An 11600-nucleotide genomic window follows, 5' to 3' on the forward strand; every position below is an offset into this window, starting at 1 on the left:
CACAAGATATTAATATAATTTAATCATGACCGTTCAAATATGAAAGGATGGGAAAAAAAAAATTTGGAGGGAACAGGGAAGAGAACTTACTCCTTTAAAAAAGTCCACATTAATATGGTAGGGTTGTTGAGGCTGGTATTTGACTGGTGCATGGTTGTTGAGGACACATAACTAGGGTTGACAGAAGCACATATTCATACTGACATTTTTCTGCTTTCTATGTTTTGTTGTTTCCTTTTTACACTTTCTCTAGGGCTTAATGATGCATGATCAAAACTTCGATTTATGGTGTTGCCCACAACTCAATATGTTCTTTGAAAATATTATGTTCTGTTTAATAATTATTTTCGTTTTTAATTTTTAATTTTGTGTTAGAGATAAAACAGCAATATAGAAAAAAATCAGGGATATTAAGGAATGGACGAAGAAGGGTGTAAGACAGGTAGATAAATATATAATAAAGAAAGATACACAAAATGCAAACTAAAAATTAAGTATGAAAAACTATTAAGTTGTTTTAATAAGAGATTTAAGATACAATGCTAACTCAAATCATGAGTTTTTTGATATACAAGTTTTTGTCACTTAATATGGTCGGGTATTCCTCTCGACTTATAATTTTGTAAGTGAGGGGTCTTAGATTTGATTCTCGTCAAAGCCGAATTCAAACCAATTAGTATGACTAGCCCATTTGTGAAGTTTAGACCATTCTTCACCCCTTAATGTAGATAATATCAAATGTATTAAAAAAAATTCACCGAGTTTAATGAGAAAAAAAAAACTAAATTTCAAGTATAGTATATGAAATAAATAATTTTTAACATAAGCTTAGTCTCAAATTGTTTTTTTCTTCTTTCAAAAAGAGAACATCTAGTAGCTTCGCCACGACACTACACCATTTTGGAGTCCGGGAAAATTCACAGAGGTATTTCAGCCTCCTCCTGAAGACCATCCATGCAATTCATCAGAGTTAGGAATCGAATTCAGAATGTGCCGTGCGAAATACGGGCTTGAAATTTATCTTCAACCATTGGGTCATCCCATGGTGGTTGTTTAGTCTCAAATTGTTAAAATGAACAATTTTTTTGTTTCTTGTGACAAATAATACTTCCCTCTTAGTCTTAACAAACTCCTTAAAATTCAAATGGTTGTTAGATGACTTCCATAAACTCTTGTTTTTCCTTAACAGTATAGGGAGGGAATTTGAACTCTAGTCATCTGACTCATCATTCACAAAGGACGTTGCGGAGGACTACCCTGCCAATTAGAATTATAATATGAATCTCGGGCACTATTATTCTGGGAATAAACCTGAAGGATTATAATTCATTTATTTAATAATATAATTGGAGTCTTTAGGACTCGAAATGGCAAGTGTCTTCGTCCATGAGCGGTAGGTCTCGGGTTCGAGACTTGGGAGCAGCCTCTCCATAAATGGGGGTAAGGCTAGCCGACATTCACCTCTTCCAGATCCTGCGTAAAGCAGAAACCTTGTGCACTGGGTACGACCTTTTTTTTTTTAGTTAGTTTTGGGATGTTCTGCCCCTTATGTGACCAAAAAGAATAAAGTTATCATTGTATTGATATATTATTTTTAGCTGCAATAATAGCATCTTTCAAAAGGTAGCAGGTTCTCACTGTTTATGTCCACCCCTAGGAGTTAGGATGGTCATAGTTTTAATTAGCTCAACATGTTGCATGTACTGAGGCAGAAAGGACTACACTTATCTGCATTATTGCTACAGAATATGGCCCTAGGGCACAGTACAAAGCTATAAATATTGGTTTGCGGATCCGGTTCTTCATATATTTTGACGGATATGGATCTTATCCGAATCTAAATGGTGAGAATCTTAGGATTTTTATATTCTAATCGTTTATCGTATATCATACGGTCAAAAATCATTTTGAAAATTTTTATTTAAAATTAAACATAAATAGTATCGAATGAAAATTAACAGCACAATGTACGATAAATAGCTAGGATGTGAGGATCCTTAGAATCTCCATAAAATGGATCCGGAGAGGATCCTCATCCTGTTATGACACACATTTTATTGTATATACGTGAAGATTCGGGTACACATTTTGACAACTTTCTAAGGACAACTTCGTAATATATTTCAACGATTTACTAATTTATTTTTCAGGTTTTCCTTCAAATATTATCTCTACAAAAAATTAGTCAAATACGAAACCATATGACCTGGATTAAATGGTAGTCACTTTAGTGTTTCTTTATAGAATCATTTTCTTAAATATAAATGAATGCCTAGTTTTTTTGTTTTTTTGACTTTTTGCGAGAATGATCAATAAATGATAAAGTAAAATATAAACATTTCGGATCGTTTAAAAAGATTATAGAATGAGAACCCCCACAAGAATGTATATCCATAAATATGTTTCTCAACTATATATTTAGGATTCGGATCCGGGACATACATTTCTTAAACACATTTTGTATGGCCCACTTTGTATTCTATTTCAACAATCTTAACCATATATTTTAGTACATCATTCATATATAGATCATCCTTGTAAGAATTTAGACAAATTCAAAACCATTAAAATATTTATTTATAGTGAAAAAAATAAAAGAATATTGTAATCAGGAAAAAAATGGACGGATATTGTTCTACGAAAGTACCACAAAGAAACATTTCCTTGGATGCTATTCTCCACAATTTGGTCTAACCGGTAATGATGACGAAAATGTGAATTTGAGAAAACTTTGGGCTGGTTTTTTAATTTGCACATTCACAAATTAATTGCGCTTTGACGGTGATAAATTATAAAGAGAGAACCTTTCTAGGTTCTTTCCATAAATAAATATTTTTGGGTAGTATGGACCTAATCAAACCTAGGTTGGGCCTACCCTACCCAGATGTTATAAATTCAAAGTAAGCCCAATTAGGTTCTGTTAAAATAAAATGTTGGATCATCCGACGACCAGAGGAGCTTCTATGTCAGATCATCTGTCTGTGGGTGGGCCCCACCCATTTGATCTCTTGCCCTTCATATTGGAAAGAGATCCTCTCCGGATCTTTTTTCACCAAAGTCACGGAATCAAGCGATCCGAACCTTTCAAATTTCATATAACGACTCACCTGTTTTGATTCTTTAAAAGTTGTGATAATTTTGGACTGAAGAATGAAATTTGAAATGCTCGAATCACTTGATCCGGTAGCCTTGATGGATCTATGTCAGATTATCTGTCTGTGGGTGGGCCCCACCGTTTAGATCTCTTTCCATTCATATTATCCATTGATCTGATCAGCACTACTACTCATCCAGAGTTTTCACACAAGAATTAAATATACATTTTTCTTTGAACTCAGTCAATCAACCTGCACTGATACAACGTTAATATTTTTAAGAGACGAACTATTGCACAATAGCCTACCTTATTAATCATGCTTTACTACGTTTATCTGTCTTACACATGCATTATCAAGTGATTAAACAATTTCGAAAATTTCATTTAAAAATTCAAGTTTTGGGGCACACCAACATTAATTAATTGACAGTCAATGAAATCAACCTCCAAATTCTATCGATATTTTTATAAATTGAACTATCAATATTACCGTAAATAACAATACTTTGATCACACGCAATAATCCTTGCCTTGAGCAATAAAACACAGGTCCAAATGTTGACCACGGCTGAGGAATACACAAATGCGGTAAAAGTAATTAATGAAGTATTATTACTGACCCAGTTATAATTATCAATGCAGGAAAACGACGGGTCGTCTTCTACTTACTGTGTCGGGCTTTTGCTTCATGGACGGTCCGCGCCCTATGAGACCTGGCATACGTATCATTCTACGCCCCAACGGCCTACTGTCCTACCACTGCACCGCACTGTACTGTACGCCTTCCCATTTGGTATAAAACTAAAGAAAACTAATGAAAATGATTTGAAAATTTTGAATTTTAACGATAAAAACAAAATAAAGAGTAAAGTAAATAGTACCATAATTGATTTTTTTGTGTAAAAATGTGGTTTTTCGTTAAAGTTCCCTAAAACTAAAGCTCTTTTTTATTTTATTATTTATGGTTTTGTACAAATAATATTTAAATTACATATTAATAGAATATTCATTATCAATAAAAAAAAATCATAAAATTATTATTATAATCCTCTAATCAAAACTAAACATAAGTACAAAAAAATGGGATAATGTATGTGCCCCCAAAACTTTGTGTTTTTTAAAGTCTTACTTACGTGTGATTCTAATATATCTGTAATTAAAAAATAAAAATTTAACCTTTATCCCACTACTGTGTTCTTTCTCATTTTCTTCCTCTCATCTCTTCCACAGTCCACACTAACCACCTACAACCCCAATATGTGGGATTTTTTTTTTATTGGGAAATTGTATTTTCTTTTAAAATTCTAATTGATTAAGGACAACTTTAGGATTATGAAACTTTCACTCTATTTGCATCTTCAATTTATATATACTGGTCTTTTACCACACGTGTAGTTTGTAGTCGTGTGATAATTGCCTCTTTTTTATTTTATTTATTTATTCTAAAAAAGTTGAATTATTTACATGTGTTTAAAAGATTAAATAAAATAGATATGTAGGTAAGTCCTCCTCATATACGTGAGGTAGTTTTGATTTTAATTTTTATAGTTTTCTCCCTTATAAATTAAATTGCTTTATTTAAAAAATTAAATAAGGGAGCGGCATTTTTTACTATTACTTTTTAACATATTTTCACTTTGTGTATACATATAAATTTATTTATTTATTATTTTACAAAAACAAAATTATTGATTATTTATATTATTAATAGGTCTGTAAATTTTTTGGATGACTTGTTACTTGACACCAAATGTCTCGAAAATAACAAATTTTAGGTCAACCTATTAACAAACCAAATCATTATTTATAATAGATAATGTCATATTTTTGTGTTCTGAAATTGTAACTTGCAAGTGAATGAAAGTTGAACTTTGTAAGGACATGAGATCTAATTTGGGAATCTTCTATAGCCAATCCCATAATTTTTGCTCACCATCTGACTGTAATAGTCATCATCTTATATATCATTGTTGAATGAGTTTAAATTTTAAAATCATTGTAGTTTTTACACTCTTTTTAGCCATTTACACAATTTTGTTTAATTATTGCCATTAATTATGCTTGATTTATTTAATTCGATGAACATAATTAATAAGAAAGAGTAAATTGTAGCTATGATCCTTTAACTAAAAATTCATTACCATTGGTCCCTCAACTTATCAAAATGTGCAGATATGGTCCCTCAACTAAAAATTCATTACCACTGGTCCCTCAACTTTAATTCAACTGGAGAAATGGTCTCTTAACTTTAACCCAATTGTAGCAATGGTCCTTCCAACATAACTCGTCATGACAAAAGTTTTGACGTAGTTGACGAAAATGACCATAATTACACACTTTGATGAGTTGCGGGACCCTAATTATATAAATGGTTATTCCAATATAACTTATTTTGACAAAATTTTGACGAAATTGATGAAAATGACTATAACTACACATTTTGATAAATTGAGGGACCAATGATAATTAATTTTTAGTTGAGAGATCATTGCTCTAATTTGATTAAAGCTAAAAGACTATTGCCATAATTTACTCAATAAGAAATATGTGTGAAGCTAAAAATAATGTGAAAATCATTTAAAAAGAACTTGAAAGGGAAAAAACAGGGAAAATGGAGGCAGCGTTAGGCAAATAATGGTGGTCCCCCTCCATTTCACCATTTCATCCTCCTCCCTCAATTTAACCTCTCTCTCTCCTCACTTTCTCTCTCCTAACTCAGCTTCAGCTCTCACGAACTGTACAAATCAAATGGAGGTAAGAAAATCCGTATAATTTAAAAACAGGACACGCAAAACAAGCAACGGTGCTTTCGTAATACTTCCAATGCCCCAGAACCAGAACTACTAATATCTCTCTCTCTCTCTCTCTCTCTCTCTCTCTCTCTCTCCCCACAACCAACACCCAGACGCTCTCTCAGACAACTCAAAGAAATAACATTTTGACCGCCATAGCCATCTCTCTCTCTCTCTCTCTCTCTCTCTCTCTCTCTCTCTCTCTCTCTATATATATATATATATATATGTATACCCACTTGCCCAATTTGCCCACATTGCCTAGCTTTACCCGTTTCTCTCTCACACCCAATTTCAGTCACAAAGACCACTGTTCTTCCCGAGACCTTAATCAAATTACCGGGCTTTTGCTTAATTGATACCTACACTTTGTCCGAGTTGAGAACTTTGAGAAATTTGTCACGGAATTGAGCTCTGTTTCAGTTCAATTTGCCGCCCAATTCAATGGACCCAACCGGAGCAACCGTACCCGGATCCACTTTACCGGGACCCGAGCTCGAGTCCCTCCAATTCGGGGAAGAAATTCACCAACTCATGACCGTGCCGCCCGAGAACGCCAGCTCCTTCACCGCGCTTCTAGAACTTCCGCCGACCCAAGCCATGGAGCTCCTCCACCTCTCGCCGGAACCCGACTGTGCTCCGCCGCTGGCCGGCGTCTCCGCCGACCCCCAACACGCGCCCTACGTCCAGCAGCCCCCTTTCAATTCCAGCCTAATTTTCCCTACCAATTCCGCTCTAACCGAACGCACCGCCAAGTTCTCGATCTTCGCCGGCAATGGCTCGCCGGACATTAGCTCCGTGCCGTCGAACTCCGGAGCCGAATTGGAGAAGGTGAAGACCGAGCCGGCCGAGACCGATTCGAACCCTAACTCGTCGCAGCTGACGCTCGACGAGACCAGGAACAACCAGAGGAACTCGGCGAAGAGAAAGGAGCGAGAGAAGAAGGTAATTCCCCGTCCAATTAGGGTTTCTAGGTTCCCCTTTTCGGAATTTTGCTGAAATTTCAAAGTGAGCAATAACAAATCCGATTTGAATCCCCTTCACTTTGTGAAATTCAGGTCAAGGCCCCGACGAAGAAGTGCAAGACCGAAATCAAAGAGGACGCCGAGAAGATGCCGTACGTTCATGTCCGAGCTCGTCGCGGTCAAGCCACGGACAGCCATAGCTTAGCAGAGCGAGTAATCCTTTGATTAATTAAACCCACAATTAATTTTCACTAATCAAGTATTTTGTGCTAATTAATTAAATATTCTGGGATTTTACAGGCTAGGAGAGAGAAGATTAATGCGAGGATGAAGTTGCTGCAGGAGCTGGTCCCAGGATGCAATAAGGTTCGATTAACTTTTAGGATCTTAATCTTTTGATTAATTGGTTGATTGGGGATTTTAAGTATGATTGTTCTTTGGAAAAGTGTAAATTATGTTTTTTAAGATACTATGTGCTTTTTTAAATAACGGTTTTGTCATTGTCACCTTTTCACAAAAGTGCCTTGCTTTTTCTACCAAGAAAAGTGCTCTCGAGCCAGAAAATTTTTTCATTGTGACGAGAACATAAATAGTACATCACGTATTTTTATAGAAGTTGTGAGAAATTTTATTTTATTTAAATTATTAACTTTTTAACACATATATCCCACAATTTGTATAATGATACGTGGTGTACCATCCTGTGTACCGGACACATTGAAAAATCTCTCATCTGTCTATGTCCCAGTGGCATTTCCGTAATTACAATGCAGTTCATTTTTCATATTTAATTTTTATAATTTGGAGGAAAATTGAGAAAATGGAAAGTTGTAGTGGTGGGGTGAAGGTGGGTGTGTGTACTGGGTATGGTGAGGAGTCATTTTTAAGGTTAATTCTGTCATATGAAATTTCACTTAGTTTTGTCACGTTAGGAATTTGTACTCTATTTCTTTGTCTAAATGACTCGTGGTTCCAAATTAGTCTCAAATAAAGATATTTGAACTCGGGTGTAAGGCGGTGGACATATTGCCATGTCTGACCAGAGAAACTCTTATGTCTCTTGTTATATACCCTTTTCTTCCTTCCTCTCTCATGTGATAAGAGGTACGAAGAAAGAAGTATATACCAAAATGTGTAAGTTTTAGATGTCTAACTGACCTAACTCAAATCTGTCATGACCCACTACTACTAATTCACTTAGAACATAGCTGAATTTTGTTTTAAATGACGGATACGCCCTTACTGACTAGGACATTGTCATGGGGTAATGCTAGCTGGACTGAGTTGTGGTGCTTTGGGGGAGAGACCCCACAATTAGTGGGCATGTTGAATTCGTAGATTTAGACATTTGTGGGTCCCACAAGTTAAATGGAGGGTTCCCTCTATGTGAAGGGTGCATGGTACTACCATTTGTAACAAGTTTGGTATCCATCCCTCGTTGGATGACGGAAAAAGGAAGACAAAAGAAAGCCTCCTCTAACAAACTGCCCTTCACCACCTAACTGCGTGGGACATCATGATGTGAGTGCGTGAGAGTCCAATTTGCATTTCACTTGATTGAGCTGAACCAAAGATCTAGCATGCCTAAGATTCCTATCTGCTGATGGCAAGTTTTTGGGATTTTCTGGTATAAGTTTTGGGAAATTACCTCAAATTGGATAGGACAACATTTCGAATAAAATTTAGCAAATTACCTTTTCTTCGGTGTAAGTTTGATAATAGAAAACAAATGTGATTGATTTCTATCTGCTCTCATTCACATTGGAGTTGATCCATTGAGCTGTACACTGCTGGACGCTGACAGATTGCTATAAAATTTTACTCCACGTGATTCACCTTGCGGAAAGGGCCAAATGAGGACACTTTCTTAAATGAGTTGTTTATTTTAGTGTATATTTGATTCATTGCATCTGCATCTTGCCATCAAAATATTCAAGTTTCAAATGTGCTTCCTCGTGGAATTGCACATTTTAGAAGTCATTCTGTTATTCTCCAGTGAAGTTGTCTATTGTATTTCAGCCTGTTCTTCATGCCAACTCTTGTTGTTCAAATAGACACGATGACAATGTTTTTGAAAATGGGAAATGTGGATCCATGGTGATCAGTTTGAGATTCTTATTGGGAATACCTCGAATTTCTGTAAAAAATTGTTCTGCTCATATATGATCTTAGTTTGGCTTGATCTGTAATTGGTCTCTTTACAATGACAAGAAAATTATATGATAAAGAAAATTATCTACCCAACTTAGGGCTCATTTGGAAGTGCTTTTAAAATGACTAAAAGCGCTTTTGATGAGAGTGTTTTTGGAACCAATCCTTAGTAGAAATGCAAGTGCTTTTGGAACCCAAAACATTTTCACCACAAGCGCTTTCGGCCATTCTAAAATCACTTCCAAACGAGCCCTTATTTTTTCTGGTTAAATTTTATATGAGGAGCCAAAACATTTTGATCACTAGAGGGATACTCCAGTTACGGGTTCCATCTCATTGAGTGGAATGTGTTAAATCAAACTTTTTTCTGTTAAATGATCTTACAAATACCTTGAATCATTTGAATGTTCATATGCATTTTTGAGAAATATTTTACGCTTCCAATTTAGTCACTGACTAAAAGAATTTTGCTTTGCAGATTTCAGGAAAAGCATTGGTTCTAGACGAAATCATCAATCATGTGCAGTCCCTACAACATCAAGTTGAGGTCAGACCTGCTGCACATTTCATACATCTCAATTAATAGTTTTGACACTGAAATGAAAAGGCTTGTACTTGAAAAAATTGGTTAAAGAATCATTTATTCCTTTGTTCTTCTGAATAAAACTTAAATGAATTGACGGATTCTTCTTAATCTTATGTGGGCTATCGGAAGCATAACCAGGGATTGGATATATTGTCTTAAATCCAATTAATCATATTTAACTTGCCCAGAAGTTGTGCATAATTACGGATCTAGGCTCTACCTCCTGTCCTTGTACATACCACCAATTTGGTTTTAAGTTGACTACTTATGCTTTAGTTATAGTACTGGTAATTTTGAACTATGTTTTACTGCTATGTTCTGATTCTGGTTAAATTTTACTTTTTGTTTCAGTTCTTATCAATGAGACTTGCAGCAGTCAACCCAGGAATTGATTTCAACCTTGATAGTATATTGGCTGCTGAAGTAAGTATCATGTAGCTCCTTTAATTACTGTTGCATTGTAAAATTGGGAAACATTAAGCTTGCCCCAGTGTTTTATGATTTTATCACTTGTTCAGTACTCTTTTCGGGGGTGTGTTTATGCATGCATTCTTAGGTGTCTGTTTCCAGTTTCCATCATATGCAGTTTGCAAAATTACAATACACGTCAAATTGCTCATGAAATTGCACCCCTGCAACCTGTAACCGTAATATCATATACTGAATAATAATGGCAGTGTAGATTACCAAACACTTTCATGGTATGTCAAGTTGAAGATTTTAGATTTGTGATTTACAACATGACAGACTGCAAGCAAAACATTGACACTATTTTTAGTGATTAATGTCAGGCCAGTGGATGGGTTTTGGACTTGGAGTCCTGTTCTGTCTGCTACCTGGCTACGTATTATATATCGACTGTTCTTTAAATTACGCTGATAGCATAAAAATCAGGCGATCTAAAGGTTGATTATGATTGTTGGTTTTAGAGGTACTACTGAAATTGGGGGTCCATGAAAGAGTAACTTTCTCTTTCGTAATAAATAGAATCATTGTAATTGATGGGCTACAATACATCACAGAGCAAGTTATATCTTTGAGTTAGCGTCAAAAAGTTGATACTGTATGTTTCTGATACTGATTTACTTTTTCCATCCTCCACAATTTTCAGAGTGGACCTCTGATGGAAAGTAACTTCGCCAGTATGGTTACACCTCTGATGTGGCCGGAAGTCTCAATCAACGCGCACAGACAACCGTATCAACAGCAATGGCACTTTGACGCGCTTCAGCAGCCAGGTTGGGGGCGGGAAGAAGAAAATCATACTTTCATTACCCCAGAACCCCCCCTCATCAGTTGCGACTCTTCAGCAAACTCAGGTAGACCTTAGACTGATTTTAAGGTTATTGGCAAAGTTCTTTTGCGTATCTTATTTTCGGGCTGAATTATCAATGAAAAATGGACATGAGTTGCAATTTGTTTCATTTGCGACTCAAAAACCAAAATGAAACAACGATGTTAACTTGATTTCGGTATTTCTGTACAGAAAATCTGCAGACAAGTCACTTGAAGAAGGAAATGTGAAGACGTAATTGAGTTGTGCTAGTAGAAATGTATATAGAAAGTATAGTATGAGCAGTTAGCAGGAAGTGGAGGAAATTCCTCAGTAATCATGGAGAGTTTCGTTGTTCTCCAATTTTCAGGGTCAGTTAAGAATATCCCGATTTCCCTCACCTCGAGAGGAAATAGATTTGGTGTGTTTATCCTTAGTAAGTATAACTATATATATATATATATATATATATATATATATAGATTACTAACTATGAGGGTCATTGAATCTAATACCTATTTTTTGAACTGTTTGATTTGATTCCGATTGTAAAAACATTGAAGGAACCCTTGCTTTACACTACTGTTATTACAAGACTTCTTTGTTCATTGTGCACCATAAATTTTTCTGCACTTTAGCAATTACACGGGTAGGCTGCTGACGTATCTTGTCGAGGATTTGTACTCGTTTGATGTCGAAAACTTGTTCTTCGAAGTTAACACAACTTAACTACATC

At 35.5% G+C, this 11600-nt stretch overlaps 1 protein-coding gene across 1 annotated transcript; it reads left to right on the plus strand.

Moving 5' to 3' along the window:
* Window positions 1–5840: 5840 nt before the first annotated feature.
* On the plus strand, window positions 5841–11472 carry LOC126598411 (transcription factor bHLH48-like). The gene is made up of 7 exons (XM_050264779.1): window positions 5841–6834; window positions 6948–7067; window positions 7155–7220; window positions 9484–9552; window positions 9943–10014; window positions 10703–10910; window positions 11078–11472. Exons 1-7 carry the CDS (start codon window positions 6334–6336, stop codon window positions 11113–11115), a joined length of 1074 nt encoding a protein of 357 aa, XP_050120736.1. The 5' UTR covers window positions 5841–6333; the 3' UTR covers window positions 11116–11472.
* The last annotated feature ends 128 nt before the right edge of the window (window positions 11473–11600 follow it).

The sequence above is a fragment of the Malus sylvestris genome, chromosome 14 (assembly GCF_916048215.2).
Source record: "Malus sylvestris chromosome 14, drMalSylv7.2, whole genome shotgun sequence".
Classification (NCBI taxonomy): domain Eukaryota; kingdom Viridiplantae; phylum Streptophyta; class Magnoliopsida; order Rosales; family Rosaceae; genus Malus; species Malus sylvestris.

Excerpts from the sequence above, each read along its gene's own strand:
- LOC126598411 (XM_050264779.1), top strand. The coding sequence starts at position 6,334 with ATGGACCCAACCGGAGCAACCGTACCCGGATCCACTTTACCGGGACCC. Across the intron at positions 7,221-9,483 it reads TGGTCCCAGGATGCAATAAG|ATTTCAGGAAAAGCATTGGT; the intron begins GTTCGATTAACT and ends TTTGCTTTGCAG. Across the intron at positions 10,015-10,702 it reads ATAGTATATTGGCTGCTGAA|AGTGGACCTCTGATGGAAAG; the intron begins GTAAGTATCATG and ends CACAATTTTCAG.